We start from the raw sequence: 22434 nt of genomic DNA on the forward strand, positions 1-22434 counted from the left end.
CGGATGGCTTAAGGAGGCTCTCAGCATCTCACATACTGCACCCTTTGCCCATGTGATGTATTCAGAGCCCCCCATTCAGCAGGTCCAATCCAGCATGATGTAGCCCCTACAGAAGTCCATTTAATATTTCTTTCACAAGAAAATTTGTATGCAAAACTAGCAGGCAAAGTATTTGTTGTTGTTAGTTACGAAGTCGTGTCTGACCCTTCGCAACCCCATGAACAACATTCCTCCAGGCCTTTCTGTCCTCCACCATCCCCCGGAGTCCACTCAAGCTCACACCAACTGCTTCAGTGACTCCATCTAACCACCTCATTCTCTGCCGTCCCCTTCTTCTTTTGCCATCTATTGTTCCCAGCATTAGGCTCTTCTCCAAGGAGTCCTTCCTTCTCATTAGGTGGCCAAAGTATTTGAGTTGGAAATTCAGGCAATGGTAAGCAAATAAAGATCTCTCACTCTCTTGTCCTCCAAACTCCTTGACAGGGCATCTGGGAGCAAGAGCACAGTAAACATAATTTTCACACTGTACTTATCATTATAGTTTACATTTTGTATTAGGGGAATCAACTGGGATGTGATTTTTCTTGTATTTACAGTTTAGATTCTTTAATTTTCTTTAACCTTTTCAGAGAGATATATTCATTGGCATATACAAAGTTCTCATCTTAAAATGTGCCAGAATGTCTGTTCACAGGTTTTGGGTATGTTTAGCATAGGAGTTTTAGTGTCATTTCTTTGTGCATGATTTTTCTTATTGCTTGTCAAGTTTCTGTTGACCACATTAGTGGAGCAAAACCCAGAGGATATGGGGGATTTGTACCTTGATGTTGCTGAAGCATTCCTTGATGTTGGAGAGTACAATTCTGCACTTCCACTCCTGAGCTCCCTGGTGTGTTCAGAAAGATACAACTTAGCAGTTGTTTGGCTCCGTCATGCAGGTAATTGCTCTGTTCAAATGAGTGGTACCCTTTTCTGGCCCAGTAGGATATGTTGCATTCAGTAATTTGATGCTGTAGTCCTGTACACAACTGAGACTATGTCCCATTGCACTCAATGGAGCTTACTTCACAGGCAGTTTATGGCCTCTTTTAAAGGTAACAGTGAAGAGGGAACGTTCACAGCCTTCCTAAATATCGATTCTGAAGGGGAAAGATGTAGGCCTATGGGACAGGGGTTCCATGGCTCTGGTGCCACCACCATGTTTTCTTTCTTGTGAACATCACCCTAACCGTTCCTCGTAGCAGTCACTCAAGAAGGACCCCAGAAACAGTTGTTAGCAAAAGCACATTACGTCATGTACATGCCGTACACAGCTTAGAACTGAAGCACTTGACTGAGAGCTTTTCCTGGTCACAGTCTACTGGGACACTGCAGTCTACATCCAGGCACTTCCTCTGAGTGCCAGCCCTGAAGGAAACTCGGAAAGCAGCAACAAGGGAGAGGGGCCTTCTCAGTGTTGACCCCCTGCCTGTGGAGTGAGCCCCCCTGGTGCCAACCTTGTTGTTCTTTTCATGCCAACTTCAGACAGCCCTCCATGCTGGGGTATTGAGAGGCATCCAGGAGTATTTCCTGGCTTGAGGGGATTGCCCATCCCAGGTGCTTTACAGCTGTACTGTACAGCGTACATCATTTTAGCTGTTTACATTCTTTTTAAACTATGCTGTTCTATTGTATTATTTGTTTTATGAATTGTTGTAAATAGCTTGGAAAGGTCTGGGGGTTTTGGCAGTTTAGGAATGAAATGAAAATAATACTAATAGCAGCAATAGTAAAAAAATCGGAAGGGAGATGATGCTGTTAACTTAGATGATGCTTCTTAGGAAGAGCAGGAGAGTTGCCTGTGCTTGCAGAAGGTTGATTAACCGTGGTTTAACTTATATAGCACTTTTACATTTAAAAAAAATGGTGCTTGAAGTAGCTAAAAATAATTAAACCAAATTTATTTATTTATTTGTTTGTTTGTTTGTTTAAACAACTTATATGCCGCCCCATCGCATGAGCCTCGCGGCGGCTTACAATCATAAAATGCCGCATAAAATACAAAATATTAAAAAAACCCAAAAAATCATCAAATAATTAAAATACATAAAATAAAATAGTGGACACAGCCTGGTCAATTTAAAATCAGCAAATAAACCATTAACAGTTAAAATAGCATTTAAATAAAATGGTCTTGGCTTGGCGCCGAAAAGCAAAAAATGATGGCGCCAGGTGGACCTCTCTGGGGAGCGCATTCCATAGGTTGGGTGCCACTGCAGAGAAAGCCTTCCTCCGAGTACTCACCCTCCTAATATCCTTTACGGAGGGTTCCCGGAGAAGGGCCTCTGCTGCAGATCTCAGGGGGCGGAAGGGCATACATGGACGCAGGCGCTCCTTTAGGTAACCAGGGCCTAAGCCGTTCAGGGCTTTGTAGGTGATAACCAGCACTTTGAATTGGGCCCAGACTTCAATGGGGAGCCAGTGGAGCTGACGGAGGACTGAGGTTATATGAGAACGCCCAGTCCCAGTCAGCAGCCTGGCAGCTCTATTTTGCATCGGACCGTCTTCAAGGGCAGCCCCACATAGAGCGCGTTGCAGAAGTCTAATCGGGAAGTGACCAATGCATGTGTCACTGTTGCCAGGCAGTCGTTCTCCAGGTAGGGACGCAGCTGATGGATCAGCCGAAGCTGAAGGAAAGCGCTCCTCGCCACCGCTTTCACTTGACTTTCCAACGATAGCTCTGGGTCAAGGAGCACTCCCAAGCTGCGGACCCTGTCCTAAAGAGAGTAATTAAAATAAGACTTAATAAAAGCACAGTTGAAAAATGCAACAGGAGTAGAAATAAAACCAGGCTGGGGTTGCAACTCTACTATTGTGTGGATCACCGTAGTGTATAAATCAAAATTTTAAAATCCAGCTGAGAGCTGCAGACACTCCTTCCTTGCTTCTCTTTCCAGAATGCTTAAAAGCACTGGGCTACATAGAGCGTGCTGCAGAGAGCTATGCCAAAGTTGTCGACCTTGCCCCTTTGCACCTGGATGCCAGGATCTCCCTTTCCACCCTTCAGCAGCAATTGGGCCGGCCTGAGAAAGCCCTGGAAGCCCTCGAGCCCATGTACGACCCCGACACTCTGGCCCAGGACGCGAATGCGGCTCAGCAAGTAAGCATGTCTCTGCTGTCTGGGTTGCGTCCTGGGACCTGGCTGGAGGGGAGCGGGGAGTGATCTGGAAGAGGGAGTCGTAAGGGGAGATCGAGAGTCTGGCGTCTTGTGGGGAACAGAGTGTCGGCGTCCAAGCTGAGTGTCTTGAGTGGTGATTGTCAGTGCAAGGCCTGTACCAACACAGGATTTTCAGAGTAGGAGCAGGTGAGCACAGACATGGGGAAGCCTTCTTCTGTCAAGGCCACAATTCCCTTAGTGACACCTGGTTGAAAGTTGCATGTGGCGGAGGACAGGCGCAGAACCCAGGCCCCCAAAAGTCAGGGGCTCACTTAAACCCCTGCCCCACAAATACCATCTTCCCTTTTCTATCTATCTCTATCTCATTGGGAATGTGATATTATATATCTTATATATTAGGAGCAGGGTAAAATAGCTGCCATTTTGTTCTGTATTCCTAATAGTCATCAGACAGTAAGCATATTGCTGTTGACACTGTTCTTTTTGTAAGTGCTTTGATTATTTCAAAGTTGCTGCACTGCTTTCCTGAGCATTCTGGTAATATGAATGGTTGCAATTTACATTCACAAGCTTTGGGCCAAGGGAATGTCTCTCCTGACCTGCCAAAGCCTCGTGGGGTCATTTGTGGGATTTCTTCATTGGTTATCAATTGACGTTTGTGAAGTGCCCCTAAATGTAAGAGGAGGCTTTGTGTGATCCACGTTTCTCCTTTCCACATTCAGGAATTGAAATTGCTGCTTCATCGTTCCACATTGTTGTACTCTCAGGGCAACATGTATGGTTATGTAGATTCTCTACTTACCATGTTAGCCATGCTCTTAAAGGTAAGCTCCTTCTGTACCTCCTTTGTCACTTAGCACCCTGCTTAAGGGCGCATAAATGTCCCGTGCTAAGAGCATGTGTCCTGTCTGGTAACAGCTCCCTTCCAGGCATGAACACCTTGGCTGGGTTGAGTTACCAACACTTTGCTTTACAGGAGCCTGCAGGCAATGAAGACTCATCGATACTGGTCAACTTGGCCAGTGATTTCTGATTGATTAGTCCAGCTTTATTTATTGTACCCAAGCCATATTCACTGGCACTTTTGATCTGGATTGCTCACTTGTACTGAATGAAATCATAAATTGATATTCAGAAATTTAACTTCTTTGTGAGTCACCATTGTAGCATGGAATGTTCCCCGCTTCAGATGAGCTCAGAATCTACAGCATTGGACTCATTTTTGACTGTCTTCCAGGTTGCCATGAACCGTGCTCAGGTGTGCTTAATATCCAGTTCCAAGTCTGGAGAAAGGCATCTCTATCTTATGAAAGTGTCACGGGATAAAATCTCTGGTAGCGATGACCAGGAAACAACAAACTGTGATGCAAAAGGTAATGTGAGTGTGGTGTGTGTCTGTGCTCCAGGGATGGAAAAAATGGACTTTTCCTGAGAACCACTCGTGTGATTGCCTGCATCCTCCTTTGTAGTGTGGGGCTACAGGGAGGGGAACACACCCCTGAGGTTAAGGATTGGGTTATTACACCCTATATGATGATTCTGTGTACAGTATGATGACTCACTTTTGTCTGGAAGTTTTGTGGATCCATGAAGTTCCATGGATAACTTTGCTTGACTTTTGGATCTGTTGTTGAGAATTGTTCCATTCTGAGATAGGCTGTAACCACCTATAATAAATAAAGCTATGGTTTTATGGTTCCATTCTAGCAATATTTGTGGTGCTTACCAGTGTACTGACGAAAGAGGACTGGTGGAACCTCCTGCTGAAGGCCATCTATGCTTTGTGTGACCTTTCCCGGTACAAAGAAGCTGAACTGCTTGTGGACTCCTCACTGGAATACTATTCATTTTATGATGACAGGCAGAAGCGCAAAGAGCTGGAGTACTTTGGTCTCTCTGCTGCAATTTTGGACAAAAACTTTAGGAAAGCTTACAATTACATCAGGTAAGCCATTCACAAAGGCTATTGTTTCTCTCACGAGCAGGTTCTCCTGCTCCCTTCCCCACCACTCCCTTTTGGGATGCAGAGAGATGTGGCATCTTGAGAAGCTGTAAGCATAAAGCATTGGCATTCAAAAATAACAACATGCAAAATTGCAAGTATAGCTAGCAAAGAGGCCAGGCATAAGGCAGTTGACTTGCTGTTTGCTATATCAGAGCTGTCTTTTTTGGTGGTTTCTTGTGCAGCACAATAAGCATTGATACAGCTCTTCTGGGATGTTCAAAAGGGCTAGTGGTCCATGTGACAGCTGCCTGTCTGATCAGTATTCTTAGCCTTGTTGCAGATGGGTGTGAATGTTGAGTGGTGGAATGATAGTCACGCGTGGTTCATAGTAGAGGCAAAAATTCCACTAGAAACTTCCTGTCTCACAGCTAGTACACTTGGTGGCATGCTTCTTCATGGTTCCACCGCCCCCCCCACCCCTTGTATCAATATTTAGATTGTCATGACATATTTTAATCATAGTTGATTTGAGTCACTGCTCTGCCTGCTCTGGACCAATGACATAATTTGCCAAAGAAATCCAAATTCTGCAGTCAGATGAAACTGCATATGTTTGCTCTGCACAATTTATTCTGCAAGTTCAAACATGCGTTTGCATTTTGCAATGGCTGCACTGCAAGGCAGCACAGGAGAGGAACGGAATGACATGGATTGAGGATTAGTTGGGCTGGACAGAAGACAAGCAGCTCTGCACTGGTATGGAGAGCCAGGGAGGGGGAAGGTGCTGTTTTTGAAGTTCAGCCTTCTTTGGGGCAGTGGCCCAACTATTTCTCAATCATCTTGTCATTTGTTTCCCTTCTACTCTGCCACCTGATTGGTATATTACCCTCGTCCCTCTCCCTTCTTGCATGTCCTGCTTCAGTGCTTCCATCATGGTTTATTAAGCTAGTTTCCTGCTGCATCCTAGCCAGTAAACAGTGGTTTAGACTGTACTCCTGTGCCCACTTTCCTAGAAATACAAGATGCTTCTTGAATATACATGGACAAGTTTACTCCAGAGAGTAAAGATAGAATCAAGAAGGGAAATTGGTTTATAGTGCACAAGAGCTTATTGGACTAGTGATGCTATTGGTATATTGGAGGGCACTTCACTCCTCTCCTCTCATGAACATGTGCTGGTGAGGGATTTCTCATCACCCCTCTAAGCTGAACTTCCATGGGGAGCACATGCAGCAGGCACCTCTTTTGGGGCACAGTGAAAGGGGTGGGCTTATGCCCTGCTCTTCTACCGCACCCACGGAGCCACCAGGCTCTTGTCTTCAGTAAATACGCAACGATCCTTTTGTTCGGTGCTCTGATGAACATGCACTCCTTCCCTAGGATCATGGTCATGGAACATGTTAACAAGCCACAGCTTTGGAATATCTTCAACCAAATCACCATGCACTCACAGGATGTCCGGCACCATCGCTTCTGCCTCCGATTAATGCTGAAAAACCCTGACAACCACGCTCTGTGTATCTTAAATGGCCACAACGCCTTTGTGTCTGGTAGTTTCAAGCATGCTCTTGGTAAGCCCCTGGAAATGCGTCCGGCGGCGAATCTCTGATGGTCCTACGTGTCTCCCACTCTCTCGCTTGTATGTGTCAAAAGATAATGGCCCTAATGCAGGAAATGGGAAGCTCTTCAAGAGGCTGTGCGCTTGCCGGCCCACTTGTGAAGCCCTCACCCGCTAAGAGGGAGCGAGCATTATCCAAGCAGATTGCCTGCTGGAGGACATTTGATGAAGTAGACTCTACTCCACAAAAATACATGCTGCAATAAACATGTTTGTCTCCTGAGGTGCCACAAGCCTGTGTTCATTGCAGTAGACTCACGTGGCTCCCTCTGTACACTGCTAGAAGACAGAAGGTGGTGGGAGGTGGGGTGAATTAGCCTTGCGATATATCATGAGTTATTTTATTCCTATACCACCCAAAGCTCATTTGGAGCTCTTTGGGTTGGGTATGGCAATTCAAAAAAATGCAACAATATATAGTATAAAATATAAATAACAGAATATCTGCAGTTCTTCTTTATTGTGCCAGGTATGTCTCTTTCTTTTTAGTTAAAGAATGAATCACATTCTGACGCCATTCATGATTTGTTTCCCTCTAGGGCAGTACGTACAAGCTTTTCGTAGTAACCCGGATGAACCCCTCTACAGTCTTTGCATAGGATTGACTTTCATCCACATGGCATCTCAGAAGTATGTGTTAAAAAGGCACGCACTTATAGTACAGGTGAGTTAACCCCCCCCCCCCACATGTTCTCACCCAGCATTTAGCATTTATGCTTTTTGAGTTGCAGGAACCGGCTGGGCTTTTGCAAGCTTTTCCCAGTAATAATCTCAAGAAGCATTGCTTGTATGCTTTGAAGTCACTAGCAATGATGCTGTTATGGCTTTAGTGGTGATTTAAAAAATATGTATTTCACATGTATATTTATTATGTACATATTGTAATACATGCAAAATGTACAAAGGAGGTAATTAGCATGATTATTCTCTGTGTTAAATAATTGGCTTACTGTGGACAATGTGGGGATAAGTCTATTAGTTTGCTTAATGTATTTAGTCACACATGACTACTGATCTCCATATTATTAAACCACCCTTCATCCTCAAAGGATCCCTGGGCAGTGTATCTAACATTTATAAAAGGACCAACATGATATTAACAAGAGCGTTACAAAGTAAATGTCCTAAACAGTTATTCAACCAGCAATTGTACATGTCCTTTTCTTGTCCTATTAGACAGAGGATCTCTTTTCTCCTGGATTTTTGCAAGTTGGCTTTAGCAATCATAGCTCTCTTGTTAATACAGAAATCATGGTATTGAAAGTGTTAGTGATGAACTGACACATACTGTTTCTTTTTCATCTTCAGCATAAATTTTATCCTACCTTGCCTTGAATTAAAAAGAAAACAGCCTTTTTCCCATTTGAAGTATGTGCAGGGGAATTTTATAGGCTCTAAATGCCGTTAAGACTCAGGCAAGTCTGGCCTCATTTCTTTGGGAACAAGCCATGCTGAGTTTAGTGGGACTGACTTCTGAGTATATACATTCAGGCTTGATATACACTTCTCTCAGCTATAGCAACAACATCTCAGCAGCATTTTTGTACTATTTAGATTTCTCCTTTTGCATTGAAGACTAAGATTTAAATCTAATTCAGGCCTTTTCTCCCAAAAATTCAACACAGCCCAGCTTCAGCAAAGCACTTTCAATGATTGATTTCAAAGGGAGACAGACAAGTATGTTCTTGAGTCTCTCCAGTTCCAGTCAGTGGGACTGAAAACTACTTCCTCATTCAACCAGGATACAATTTATCTGTTTAGAATTTTTTAGCCTGCTGTAAGTAGAAGCATTTAGCCAATGAAATAAATACTGACGTACAGTTACCCCATGCAGCATTAACTCTGGCTACTACAGCTCAAAGAAAAAAGTAACTTGCTGGCGGGAGCAAAGAACTGACATGCACGCCTAGTCTTCTGCTTGTCACTTTGACACATAACATGTTTTTTTTTCCTTTTTCATAATTGCTGTGGCTTTATCCAATTTTGTTTCTTCCATTTATCTTTACATTCAGACATAACCAGCCTGCCAAAATTGCAGCCTTAAGTTCCATTTTGGGTGCACTTCTCTAATTCTCCTTGAAGAATGAGCACTATTCACAGCACGGCAGTGGCGAGGGAAGCGATAGTGCCTATTAGCCTCCTTTTGTTACATGATATGCTGAGATTTAGAGGGAAATGTATGTGAAAAGATAGAGGGCTGTTGACTAAGCTTCAACAGGAAATTATTTTGATGATTTTAAATAGCCTATCAGTCATTACCATATTCTGTTATGTTAAAAGAAACAGAAGATGACTCTCTTCCCTGTTCTTTTGCTTTAATTTCACAAATAAATTTGGACAGCAGCTGCAAATGAAATTATGGAGGGGAGGGAAAGAGGACCAGCTGAAGCTGCAGCTATGTATCTTTGGCAAAAGTTTTAATGAGGAAACAAAAGGGTTAAAGTAGTCTGTTCTACATGCTGCAGGTAGATGGCCGTAGGCGGGCTCTTTTCATCAAAAGGCCTTGGCCATTTCTACATCTTTACGCTTTGCTTCACCAGGTCCCACCCACCCTATGGCTCAGGATCTGAGTAGGTCCTAGTTTTGAGAATGGGCACAATGGTGCCCAGAAATAGCTTAGTCCTGGATAGATAAGCACATGAGCTGGTTGGCTGGAGGGGCTGCCCCTTGGAATCCTCCCACCATCACTGCAGTCTACTGTGGAAATGGACCAGTAGCTAAATCCCTGTACTACGAATTGCAGATTTTCAATTTCATTCTGCTGTTGTTGTTGTTCAGAGCTGATACAAGCTACCTCACTGGATGCCCTAGGTCACTGATGGTGAACCTTTTAGAGACCGAGTGCCCATACTGCAACCGAAAGCCCACTTATCGCAAAGTGCCAGCACTGCAATCAAACCTGAATACTGAGGTTTTAGTTTTCATAAATTCTTCACAAACAACTAAATATGGTGCTGCAGATTCACATATGCCAAGGGGACAGCATATCAGTCTCTTAATTAGAACATCTCTTTGCTAAATCTTAGATATTAAATTTCAATTTTTCATAAGAAAACTCAAAGCTAAAATCAAGTGTTAATAAAAACGAATGTATGAAAGCTTGCAGCCTGTTCAAGCAATATCCTTGGCAGAACACTGACTGGCCATGCAAAAGCTCAGACGAGTCGCAGCTGAGTCTCTGCTTGTGACATCATCACCTGGTGCCGCTACTCCTTTCTGAGTATGCGCTTGGCCCCTGTGTGCGCTGTTATCCGATGCTCGGCTGCTGGGGGAACTTGGCTTGTGTGCCGACAGAGAGGGCTGTGTGCCCGCTGCAGCACGCGTGCGATTGGTTCGCCACCACTGCCCTTGGGGAAAGTATGTAAGTTTGACAGTGTCACCTTCAGCTTTTCAGTGACTTGTAATTTTTGATTTTTATGAGAGCTTCTTTATCCCCTTTGTACATAGGGCTTCTCATTCCTCCAACGGTATCTGAGTCTCCGTGGTTCTTGTCAAGAATCTTTCTACAACTTGGGCCGTGGCCTTCATCAACTGGGATTGGTACATCTGGCAATTCACTACTATCAGAAGGCACTGGAGCTTCCCCCACTGGTCCTAGAGGTATTGTGTGGTTTCAGCAGTATTTCCTTACAGTGAAAACACAAGCACTTAAACCACATTTGCAAGGTGCCAAAATCCCCACTGATATTTAATACCACACACAAATGTTACTCCTCTTCCCTATGCTAGGCACTCAAGCGGTCATGCACAGAATATGCATTTTGTACCCCGACATTCTGAAATAGTCGTCCAAAGCTGCCCTACTCATGACATTTAACATGTAACATTACAAAAAGATCCAAACTGCAGTTTACAGTTGGTAGCTGCTTCAGAAGCCCCTTGCTGAAAAACAGTATACCAATGTAAAAACACAGATTATAAAGTATTTTAGGAAATATATGTGCGATAAACACTATAAAGTCTTAAAGCCAGTTCCCGTAACTGACCCCACAAGAGCCAGCCAGGCAGGCAGCAACTTTAAAGAAAACATGTGCCCCAAATTTAGCAATATGGCCCAGATGCAAGTTTGTTGTATGTTCTAGCTTGTAAAATGCTTTGGGGCATTATTGAAAAGTGATAGATTTTCTAAAATAAAATATATTTCAGAGAAAATCATAGTCGTGCAGAGTAAATACTACTAAATGAGGAGCTAGGTATTACAGCTTACAGACATTGTTGCTGCTGAGCTTTCAGTTTGCATGTTTCATAACTGGAACAGTCCAACAACTGGTCCTCTCCTGGTGCTACAGGAATGATGGGAAGCAGCTGTCCGTGTAAAATTGCTTCTCTTACCTTTGCAAGCTGTTACTTCTTCAACAGCGTCTAAATGAAGTTTGCACATTCAGAATTTATTTCGTCCTTCCTGGCTTCTCCCTCTAGTATTATATGGCCAGTTTGTCACTGAGCTTTAAGAAAATAATCACCATGGCTGTATTTACGCAAAACTTTGCATTGAACGAATCCTGGGGTGATCCTCTGTTTACTAGTTTCTAAATGAAACATAATAGACATTTTTAGAATTTTCCCATCTAGAAAAGGTACATCTTTTAATTATGACATCAGGATTCCATTTTGGAGGAAATAGACCCTGAAAACCCAATGAGAAAACGTAGTATCAAGTTGCACTGCTGTGGGTGGCAGGGGAAACTTTTCTGTCCAAAGTTTTCATTCTGAAAGCCATCATCAGAGCCAATCTTTTACAAGCAAGAAAGTCAAATATAAAACTATTGGCTTTATTATTTGTTGAGCATGGTATTACTCTTGGAATTGCTGAAGCAAATTATTTTTCTTCCCCAAATCAGGGAATAGAAGCGGACCAGACAGACTTGCGAAGGGACATTGCCTTCAATTTGTCACTCATCTATCAGAGCAGTGGAAATATCAGAATGGCTCGGACACTGTTGTACATGCATGGAATTGTGTGACAAGAAATACCACCCAAAACAGATATGCAGAGCAGTTTCCAAAGAAGGGATTGCTTTCATTGTTTCTTCAAAGGGAGAGTAAACTGGGTAATGTGCAGCTGCTGCTTGGCTGCAGCAGGCCAGAGACCTACGAGAGAGACTTAAGAAATGTCAGTGCTGAGGCCTTTTAATGGCAACTTATGATTTCTGTCTTCAGTCGTCAGAAATGTCTTCTCACTGAATTGTTGAATATGAAGCAGTAAACAATGTTCAACTAAGGAATATTCCTGCTATGGTTAGAGCAGATCTGATGACAGGTGGTTTGCAGTTTGTAGTAATTTTCTAAGTTCTCAAAATTTAAACCTGATAAAGCCACACTTAATGGGAGCCAGGAACTCTCAAAGCTATTCAAGCATACCTGAACATTAAAATTTACTTAGGATAATGTGAAAGCTGTAGTGAGAGAGCTTCAAAGAATCTAGCACTGAGGCCAAGTTTGCATTTTAACAGTGTCAGCTGGTTATTGATAGGAAGTTATTGATAGGAAGGTGGAACATTATACAGGCCAATCTGCACCGTCTGTATTCCTCTGTTGGTCTAGCATATAAATGGGAGTGGGGATGGTGTCCTGCCATTACTACACACTGGCTTATTAATAAGCAATTTCTTCTGTTTTGTCCACGGTAACTTGCCAGCTTGAAACATTTTCCTTTTTTTTCCTGAAGCCTTGAATTGGAGGTGGGTGAAAGAAGATTTCTTAGCCATATTCTATCCATGTACCCTTGCCTGCCAGGAGAAAACATGCACTGTAACTGCATGTTCAGACCCAAAATAATTCCAAATTTATTTATTTAAAACTTTTATATGCTGTCACCACATGCCTCGGCATCTCGGGACAGCTCATAACACATACAATTAAAAACAATAACAAATTCCATAAAATATTATATAAAAACAAAAAGCGACTGTTAATGATAAAATATTAGTTTTTAAAATAGCAATTAAATAAAAAGATTTTAACCTGGCACCAAAAAGAATATAAACTTGGCGCACCTCTCCAAGGAGTGCATTCCATAATCTGGGCACCACCAAAATAATGCCTTCTGTAAAGTGAAAACACAGCAAGGCCATCTTATGCCTTATTAAGTGTATGTTGGCTTACAACCTTGACTTATGTCACAGAGTCTTCACGTACAGTGTTTGGTGCTATGAAGGGAGCAGTCTGTTTAAAAACTCACTGAAAGGTTATTTCTAATTTGCCTTATTTTATGCATTTGACAATGACAAATTACAAGTGAGTCCATCATACCTTATGGCTCAAGTAGAAGAATAATTAGAACAGAAAAAAGACAAAAACAACTGCTGTACAAAATAAATATATTTTAGTTTTTAGTTTAATACACACACATGTAGCGTTAGATAGCACGCTAAAGTAGTCTCAGCCAAAGGTCAGAAGTACACCACACTCTCTCACCCAAAACCTATGGCGAAATGCAGCAGGTGAGTCTGGTTCTTTTGGTACTCATGGAGCAGTCCACTAAGATGTTCTTTTGGAAGCCCCAGCAAGAGTTAACTAGCTGTATGTATGTGTGAGCAGCCATACCAATTGAAATTATTCTAGAAGTCAGTATTCTTTTTATTATTTTCTCTACAGAGAGTATTAAAACACCAACGATGATAATGGTTTGTTTTTTGGCTTTGATTACTTCTATACCTGATCATGAACAATTAAGCACCTGCATAAATAATGAGCTGGAGGAAGCAGGAGAAACACGACCAATCTTTTGTAAACCAGAGCCCCCTCAGTGTGTTGGACTACGGTTCCCATCATTCCCAGAAAATGGTGCTTGGGGTGCTGGCTGCACATCTGGAAGGCAACAACTCGAACAAAGTCCACAGTACAAAATTTCTCATTCTAGATGACTGAGTCATCAGTATAATGGGTCTGGCTTGAAGTTGTGTTCAGCAGACACTTCACCTGCCATTGCAATTTTATAACAGGAGGTTATAAAATTATGAAATCCCAATATGCCAGCCCACTGTACAAAGTAGCCATTTTGGAAACCAGGAATAGAACCTTGCATTCCTTTATTTATAGGATTCGGTACTGCCACTTCTAAAAGTCCCCAAGGTTTTTTTGCCCCCTCTGAATTGCAAAGAAAGCCTTCTTTGGATTGTCACATCCAGAACACAACAAAGCAGATGGCTGGAGCTACCCCCGCCCCCGGGATGTGTAAGCTTCATCCAGTGTGCAGGCATACAGCCACAGGAGTCTTAAGGACTTCTGCTCAGAAAGTTGCATTTTGCACTTGGGCACACTTGCATTACTAATAAAATTGTCATTGACCTGCCTGAAAAGTTCCTTGGAGGTATTTTTAAGTAAGCAGTGGAGCCTTGTACTAAATAAAGATTTAGCAGTTGCCCAGTCAGCTTGTGCGTGCGCATATTTATATTTAAAGGATTTCCTTCATTCATATAGAACACACCAAGTTCACACAGTACCAGCTCCACTAACAGCAGTAAGCATGTGGGGTGCTCACAATTTGAGGAGGCCATCCTTGAGCTTCTCTTTGGTAGCAATACCTCCGGCTGCACATCATGGAGATCCTGGCCCCAGGTGGTGGTGTTCACAGGTGTGGGGTCCTCTCTCCCAGCCTGGATCTACCTGTTCAAGCAGCTCATCGCTTATTCAGCTCATTTAGATATTTTCGGGAGATGAACTTTAGATGGTTCTTGGTTTCCCAGCGCTTCAGGCATACCTGACTAGGGAGCTTCACTGGCCTTTCCTGCTGACAGACAGGATATTTAGTGAGGAGCAAGTATGCAGAGAAGACACATCAGAACAAAGGAATATTTACTGTTGCTCAGGCTATTTGATCTTGCCCAATGTCTATATTTATCTGCCACATCTGTAACCCATTCCCATATTTTGGTCATCCACAAATCTAGTAAGTGGGACATTTGTTTGTGCCATACAGAAAAGGTAATAAAGAAGCCCAGCAAAAAATGCTAAGGTAAGGTAGCAACTTAAAAAAACACCTACAGTGGTGGCATCTAAGTTTATTTTTCTCTTGTTTTGTTTGAAACCATTCCTTTGTAGCAGTTTGACCTTCATTCTTAAAATACAACTTTTTTTAAACAATAAATGGTTAAGAAAGCAACAGGGTGCATCTAAAGGGCATGAAGGGAAGACACTTCAGCTGGTAACAACAGTCTTGTCTGCCATTTTGGCCAACTCTTCCCCCTTAGTGACAGCTCCTTGCAACCACATCCCTTGCTGTTTTTGAAGATTCCCCAGCCTTCAGATGCAGCCCATTTTTGGGAGTAAGGAGACGAGAGCTGTAGTCACTTATGCTTGTTACGTACAACCCAGTGCCCTCACAATTCTCTTGCTCCTGTGGCATCTGCCTTGAAAGGTTAAACCTAATACAAACCACTAACACTGAAGAAATTGTATACAATCTGAAATCTTCTAAGCTTCCTTCTGTCTTCCCCCTGTGCACCACAAACAGTACCTCTGTAATCCTTACAACCACCATCCCAGAAGTTGTCAGTCTTATTATTCTCCTACTGAAGATACAAGGCTGAGAAACTTTAGGCAAGTCTTTAAGCTCACAGCTGAGGTGGCATTACTACCAGGCTCTCAAACAAATCCTCTGTGGAAGAGGAAGGCTTTGTGTAATGAAAAATTGCTAGCAGCTGATAAATGAAAAAGAAGGGATGTAAAACTTTGAATTCTTCTATTGAAGGCACTGAGTTCATGGAAACTGTGTGCCATTAGAAAGTTATGGGAAAAGCAGAACATCAACAGGGTGCAACCTCATTTCTATCCTGGGTGTGCTGCATCTGTTGGATTGTTTCCCCTCAGGAGGCTCTTCTAGGTTAGCTGTCAGTGAAAAGACAGCAAACCGACCTGTCAGGAATTCTTCAGTCTGCCTTAAAGGCTGACCCCAAGACCTAAATCTTTTCTGCCCACAGCCATCTTAACAGCACTGCATTTTAACAGGCACTCAGAGTGACTTGTTTTGCATGTAACAGTTGAATTTCAGTGCTTGACATGTTGCATTTTTAAAATTCAAGCCATGGGGGTGGGGGGGGGATTCTTCACCTTGTTATACACGAGAGCTGGTGAGGTTGCATCATGGGGGATCAGCAAGTCACCCGGAACCCGCTGGAGTGGCAGGTGCCCTGTTAGCCAGGCCCAACACTCCACCCACAGTGGTTTTACATCTAACAACAAGCTGTGGCATCTTCTTGCTGCCGCTTGAGCTTTCAAAATGCATTCCATGAGAATTCAGTGAGAAGCCCTGCAGGGAAATTCACCCATGGCGGTCTCTTAATGTGTGACCCAAATCTGCATCTGCCATATTTCCTTTGGAATTAGTCAAGTTCTCAACAGCAGCATACACAAGAGGCCAGGCCACTAGTGATACTGTGTTATGACAACGCTTTTTGTGTAAGGTATTTTCCTCACCTCCTCCTCCTCCTCCGCCCCAGGATTCTTCTGTTGTCTGTTTTTGGCCAGCTCACGCTGCAAGCTATCAAACTTTGACTTGAACCAGTGGTGAGCTTCTTCCAGGTTAGCAGTTATCTGAGGTGAGGGAGGAGAGAGCAGAATCAAAGTACTGTTTACTGGTTGCCTCTGAAGGCATGGGAGGTCAGTCAAATGCCATTTTCAAGATCCAGAACATTTGAAAAACAACCTTTGGATGGTCGAAAAGTCCTTAATTCTTTAAGATCCTTAGATACAGCTTTCACATAGACTGAGCAGGCCTTCATCATGAAGTTGCTATACTGTTACTTCAAGGATTACTAAAATAAGATATACCATTAATTCTAAGCACAACCAATTGATTTTAAAGAAAAGGGAGTGAGAAGGGAATAAAGCCAACAAGTATCTCTTGGTCAGTAGGTATGAGAAGGGGCTTCCAACTGGTCATCATGATGTAATAAACAGGTTGCCTGCCTTGTGTCATCAACTCTGTACATGACCGAAATGAGTTCCACATCCTAGCTATATCCATTTTCTGAATGTGATTGGATCACATTGTGTGTTAAGGATAAGACGCACACCATACTCAAATATTGTTCTCTCCATGTCCAGTCGTTTGGGAGTCTTTCTATTTTTATCTGCCCGCCCACCACCACTTAAGTCTATTTCCCAGTGTCATCAGCAATACTACAAATTTCGGTTTGCTTTTGAAGGTGCAATCATTAAACAGAAGTGTGGGAGGGGAGGGGAGGGGAGGGGAGCATGAAACAGGGCAGAGATTTCTACTTGCAAATATTAGAATGTGTGTGTATCAACATACAACATTAAACTGACAAAGTTATGCACCTTAACTGATCCTGTGTAATGTCAGTCTATGAATCACTACCTTAATTTACTAAGGTAAATTACTGCTTTATTGTTAAAGTGTCTAGCAAGTGAGAATTAAGACAGGTCAAGCCACTTTTCATCATATGCATAGGGAAAAAAAGGTTTGCCAAACTATGCAGTTCAAAGTCACGTAACAACCAACCAAACAAACTTGTAGCCCACTTTCTCCTCTGCTTCTGTACTGACCTGTTCTGACTCTTTACTGGCTTCTTTCAGTTTTTGCTCAGTATCCTCTTTGCATTTCTTCAAGTGCTTGACTGTGTCTTCTAAAGCCTAAATGTACAGGACAGTAGGTAAAGGTTCCCCTGCGCTTGCATGCTAGATGTGTCCAACTCCGGGACTGGCCGTTTGTAAGCCGAAGAGCCAGCATCATCCAAAGATGCTTCCGTGACCATGTGACCATCATGACTAAATGCTGAGGCGCACAGAACGCTGTTACCTTTCCAACAAAAGTGGTACCTATTTATCTACTCACATTTGCATGCTTTTGAACTGCTGGGCAGGCAGAAGCTGGGTCAAAGCAGCGGCGCTCAACCCATTGCACAGATTTGAACTGTCAACCTTCCGATCAACAGCCCAGTGATTCAACAGTTTAACCTGCTGTGCCATCAAAATAAACTTACCCACTCTTATTCGACAAACAGTTCCTGCATTGTTCATTCATTGCACTTCTATACCATCCAACAACCAGAGCTCCCTGGCAGCACTTGATTAAGAACAACAGAAATTGGCTTGTGCCCAGCTCGGTAATTCCAGTTCACTTCTGTGGCTCTCTCTGTTATGGTTTCTTACATTACACCAAACAAAATGGCAAGGAAAGAGGGTGACTGGGGGAGACCTGCACAGCCATGCTGACAGATAAAATGCAAAGATGGTCAGCAGCCCTAAGCTTCAGCTCATCAGATTTAGGGGCTCTATTACCTGGCACTCTTCCTCAAGCTGTTTCCGCCGCTTCCGCTCTCCTTCCAGCTGGCTCACCAGATTCCTGTTCTCTGTTGCCATGGCTTGTTGATTTTTGGCCAGTTGCTGCATCTCACTTTGCAGGCTTGTTAATTCAGTGACAAATTCTTTGATACTAAGGGCCTAGGCATGAGAACAGTTGGATTCCATGACCACATGGAAACATTTTAATCTACTCTTAACTGCTAGTGCAAGAGAGAAAGGGAGACTACCTGCTCATAGTTTTTCTTCTGGTACTGTTCCTTCAGTTCTTCCATTTGCCTTAACTCTGATTCAATCTCCTGAAAATATATTTCACAAAGTCATGTGAAAGTAAACAGACATATTGTTCTGTGCCAAAATTCATACATTCAGTTGGGTGCCTACTCTCTTCTGACCAGTTTTCACTTCCCAAACCAAGGGAAGTAGGGAGACAACCAGCTGATCATAAAAGATGCAGGGGCAGGAGAATTGGGGTGGGGGTGGGGGTCAAGAAAAGTCATTGTGCATCTTCCTTCCTTCCTTGCCTCAATATTTTTGCCTTTTTGTTTTTGAGCAGCCCTCTGAAATTTGTGTGGGTGAGTGGTATATACATGTTGTAAATAAACAGATGTGCTAGATAGTTGTGGAAAGGTGCCACAGGGCTGTGGAATAGTAAACAGGGTCTTTACACCATAAGCTTTGGCAGATAACACTATTACACTGGCATCCCATCTTTTCTCCCTCTTACACAGTCCTCTTCCTGTCCGTTTGATCCTCCCAACAACCTCCATCAGTTTGGTTAGGCTAAGAGTGAGTCACTCAGTGAGCTTCATGGCTGAGCAGGGACCAGAATCTGGACCTCCCAAGTTCCACTACAACATTCTAATCACTGAGCTACAGCAGTGTGGTGATTATTATTATTTAGATACTGCTTGCCCACGTAAGACATCATTAAAAGTAGAATAGCTTTTATGTACTGTAAGTAAGTGGTTGGGGAAAGGCAGGGTGATGAGTAAGCTCCTAAATAACTGTCAAAAGCTTTTATGCCATGAGTAGCTGTCCAGTCAGCAAACTTATAGTTGTCAGGCTTCTCCCACCTGTGTGCTACAAAGCCAAACCAGCAAAAGGCCCTGAACTCCAAGCGCTAGCCAGGGCCAGCACTGACATCCCTCAGCATGTTCCTTGCTTCAACTCTCCCTCTTTACCACTCCATCCTAATTATTCCAGATAAGCAGCATTCTGTGAGCAAAGCAGGAAACAATGGGGGTCTCTCCTAAGAAGACTATGAATCCACATCCTGGGGCTCATTCCTTTATCTTTAAAATAAGCAGTGATTGGGCTCCTTTGACTTGCTTCAATTGATGAGAAAATCCACACACAGTGCCTTTTAAAAAAGGCATAGAACTAAAAAAAGCTAGGGCAGTCTTGCTCATGGACTAATTGACCCCTTCTGGCTTGCTAGCTTTCCTTCAGGTTGGCATGAAGGGGGCCAGGCAACTCCATGGCAGAGCTATTAACTGAGTGTTATACACTTCTAACGAGAGGTTACCCTTGCTCAGCTGCAGTGGAAACATACTGCAACTTGGAATATTGTACTGTGGACCACAAGGTACACCGACCTCAAAACCTCCATTCCAACAATCGGTTTGCTATTAATGTGGAGAAGGGGACAGACTTCCAAATGGTATAGACAGTGTGTGTGACACATTTTTCCTCCAGAAATGGCAAACACACCCTGCCTCACCTTTATTCGCTCTGAATTTCGAGCATTGTTATTCTTGGAGTTGAAGTACTGTGTAATCAACACTTTCTGTCTTTTCACTTTCTCCTTCTGACTTGCCAGGGCAGCCTCCAGGTCCACCACTTTTGTTCGTAGCTCCCTGTTATGGCGGGACATTTCGCCAGATTTAGAGCAGGCTTCTTCAAGGGCTTTCTTCAGCTACAGGGTGCCAAGAAAGAGTCCGTTTGTACATTTTTCAAAAACAGAGTGGTCAAAGGCCACTACTAAATGACAGTTCTGTTCCCATTTCCAATAGGAACCTTCCAGGCCTCGGTTCCCTATTTTAAAGGTCATCTCTCCAGCGTGCTAGCTTAGGGCAGGGCTGCTGAGCAGCCTTTCTTTAGCCTGAATTCCAACTTGGGAGGCATCTCAGGGGTTGCGTCCCCCAGTGGGAGGCTAAGAGCATGGGGCAGGGAGGAAGCCAGGCACAGAGGAAGCCAGGTGGGGAGGGCCAGAGGCAACCCTTGTCAATTTTACTAAGCATGTCCACACAGGAGTAAGCCCCAGAGCAATGACTTTCACGCCTGCAAAGAACTGTTTCATGCAGGGTTTTTGAGAATGGGGTATGTATGGTTTACCTGTTTGCAACTAACAGCAACAGCCATTTGTTGCTGCTAGAAGTAGCCCTCAGGCCAGATGGGGACTCTCCCAGAGCCAGACCTGGCCCACTAAGCAGAGGCTCCCCACGCCTGGTCTAGGGAGTCTTGCACAGGCTATGTGAGGTCCCCGTTCCAGCTCCTGGACAGGTTCCACCCACGCTCTACCTGCAGAAGACCCCAGCTTCTGTCCCAGCATCTCACGTTAGAAAGTTCTTAGAAAGCACAAGTAAGAAGGCAGACTTAAAGAACATGCTCTTGATTTCTCTAGTTTTGCTTGCACAACCTGAGCACTGTTTGTGCCCACAGATGTATCTAATGCAACTAGTGTGATGGTGTGCCAAGGACTGCTCTCTCTATCACTGTTCAGCGTGACAGTTGTGACAATGGCTCATGCCTGGAAAACAGACTAAGAAAGTTCAGATGCTCCTTCCCTTCCCTTCCCTTCCCTCACCTCGGTTGATTCCTTGTGGGCGGCTTTCTTTGTGACTTCCCTTTCAGTCTGGAACTGTTTCTTCAGAGTCTCAAGGCGGTCTGCGTACAGCTTTGCCTCCGTCCTGGTTTCCTCAATTAGCTGGTCCCTTTAGGAAAGGCAGAGGGACAGGCACAGTGAAGGAAGTCACTCCCTTCACTTCGGACAGCAAGGCACATTCCTAACACATCCCACAGCAGCACTTCCAAAATGCATCTTGCATTTGTTTTCCGAGCTGCGGGCACATTTCAAAACTACAGAGCAGGCCTCTTTGCTTTAAACCAAGCATCTGGTTCAGCATGAGCAAGAGCAAGATTTTGGTTGCCCGGAGGCCAGGTCCAAAGTACCACTTTCACTTTTCATTAAATATTTTTCACAAGGGAAAAGCACTTGCGTCTAGTTGGTGGGGATCTTACCGGCATTCCATTAGTTGCTGATACTCATCTTCCTTGCTTTCTAACTCATCCTGAACAAGCAGCAGCTTGCTTTGCAGGGCTTCATTGGTCTGTAGAGACTGCTCTAAGCTTTGAGCAAGCTTCTTGTTGTCCGCTTTAGAGACTTCCAGCGCTTTGCGAAGTGGATCCATCTTTTACGGGGAGGAAAGCACACAGCAGCAATGATTTTATGAAATATACCTGATTTTATTTATGACTGCCTATTTTACTCAGATGATCAACTTGCTCTTCCTGTTCTCCCTAGGAACCCTAGGCAACAAGGATGAAAAAGTAACAATCACTGGCCAAACAGACACTATGCTTCCAGCAAATGATGTCAATTATTTGCAAACTGAAAGGCAAATTTCCTTTATCTAGGCTACAAAATTTTCAGGATGACTGTCTACACTAAATGTACTGCCCATTTTAATCTGGTTCCCTCCTTGGAAGGTGTTGGCATTTACCTTTATATTGTGCTGCGACTCCAGGACAAGTTTGTTCTGACATTGCTCCAATTCCGCCTCTAATTTCTGAATCCTTTGGTGGCCCTGAGTCCTGTACGTGAGAGCGGAGAGAGAACAATGGCAGCAGGTGCCAAAGAAATTACCTTCACACTTTTACTTTCAGCACAGCCTCAAAAATGGCACAACCAATTTCTCTCTATGAACAATTAAAACATGCGGTTGCAGAACAACTGGAATATTTTCAGATAAAGTTAAACCGTCACAGGTACTGTTTCCCCTGCCCCAAAAGGAATTATTTCTGATTTTTTAAAAAAACCATTGGAATGAATTAGCCTTGATTTTTAAATGACTTCAAGTCAAAACAGAATTTGAATTAGTTTCCTCATCCTTGAGAAATGTTTCAAAATCCCTCCCAAAGTTGCTGGCTTCTTCCCCACTCATCCCTTTGTAAGTCAATGATCATCCTAAAATGCAATCTCACGTAAGTTTAGACTAAGAGAAAAAAGCATGGCTGGCTAGTGGATGCTTCTAGGACTTTCCCCCCATCACCAGGAAAAACTTCCTAATGGTCAGAGCAAAACGACAATGGAACCAGTTGCCAAAAGAGGGCATGGGCTCTCCCACACTATAGACATCAGAACTCAAATTATTCAAAGTAGCAGAAAGTTCTACTGAGGTCAGCGAGTGTGTGTGCCTGCCAGGGTGAGCTCAAACCAAGTGCTGA

The 22434-nt window shown here is 43.4% G+C and overlaps 2 protein-coding genes across 9 annotated transcripts in view; one reads left to right on the forward strand and one right to left on the reverse strand.

Moving 5' to 3' along the window:
• GTF3C3 (general transcription factor IIIC subunit 3) overlaps positions 1 to 12070 on the forward strand; it is a 28786-nt gene extending 16716 nt beyond the window's left edge. Inside the window, exons 11-19 of the mRNA XM_044431828.1 lie at positions 767 to 938; positions 2937 to 3139; positions 3880 to 3981; positions 4395 to 4530; positions 4865 to 5102; positions 6483 to 6673; positions 7260 to 7384; positions 10168 to 10320; positions 11562 to 12070. Coding sequence (XP_044287763.1) covers positions 767 to 938; positions 2937 to 3139; positions 3880 to 3981; positions 4395 to 4530; positions 4865 to 5102; positions 6483 to 6673; positions 7260 to 7384; positions 10168 to 10320; positions 11562 to 11684 — 1443 coding nt within the window. The 3' untranslated portion in view covers positions 11685 to 12070. The remainder of the gene's footprint in view (positions 1 to 766; positions 939 to 2936; positions 3140 to 3879; positions 3982 to 4394; positions 4531 to 4864; positions 5103 to 6482; positions 6674 to 7259; positions 7385 to 10167; positions 10321 to 11561) is intronic.
• A 953-nt stretch (positions 12071 to 13023) lies between these two features.
• CCDC150 (coiled-coil domain containing 150) overlaps positions 13024 to 22434 on the reverse strand; it is a 40288-nt gene continuing 30877 nt past the window's right edge. For 7 of the 8 annotated variants that reach the window (XM_044431820.1, XM_044431821.1, XM_044431822.1 and 4 more), the window contains 9 exons: positions 21711 to 21801; positions 21229 to 21398; positions 20795 to 20921; positions 19709 to 19903; positions 18216 to 18284; positions 17965 to 18126; positions 17230 to 17316; positions 16138 to 16254; positions 13024 to 14449 (listed from right to left, as the gene is read on the reverse strand). In XM_044431820.1, coding sequence (XP_044287755.1) covers positions 14342 to 14449; positions 16138 to 16254; positions 17230 to 17316; positions 17965 to 18126; positions 18216 to 18284; positions 19709 to 19903; positions 20795 to 20921; positions 21229 to 21398; positions 21711 to 21801 — 1126 coding nt within the window. In that variant the 3' untranslated portion in view covers positions 13024 to 14341. The remainder of the gene's footprint in view (positions 14450 to 16137; positions 16255 to 17229; positions 17317 to 17964; positions 18127 to 18215; positions 18285 to 19708; positions 19904 to 20794; positions 20922 to 21228; positions 21399 to 21710; positions 21802 to 22434) is intronic. The other variant, XM_044431823.1, reaches the window with a different exon arrangement.

The sequence above is a fragment of the Varanus komodoensis genome, unplaced genomic scaffold, assembly GCF_004798865.1.
Source record: "Varanus komodoensis strain SLA01 unplaced genomic scaffold, ASM479886v1 scaffold23, whole genome shotgun sequence".
Classification (NCBI taxonomy): Eukaryota; Metazoa; Chordata; class Lepidosauria; order Squamata; family Varanidae; genus Varanus; species Varanus komodoensis.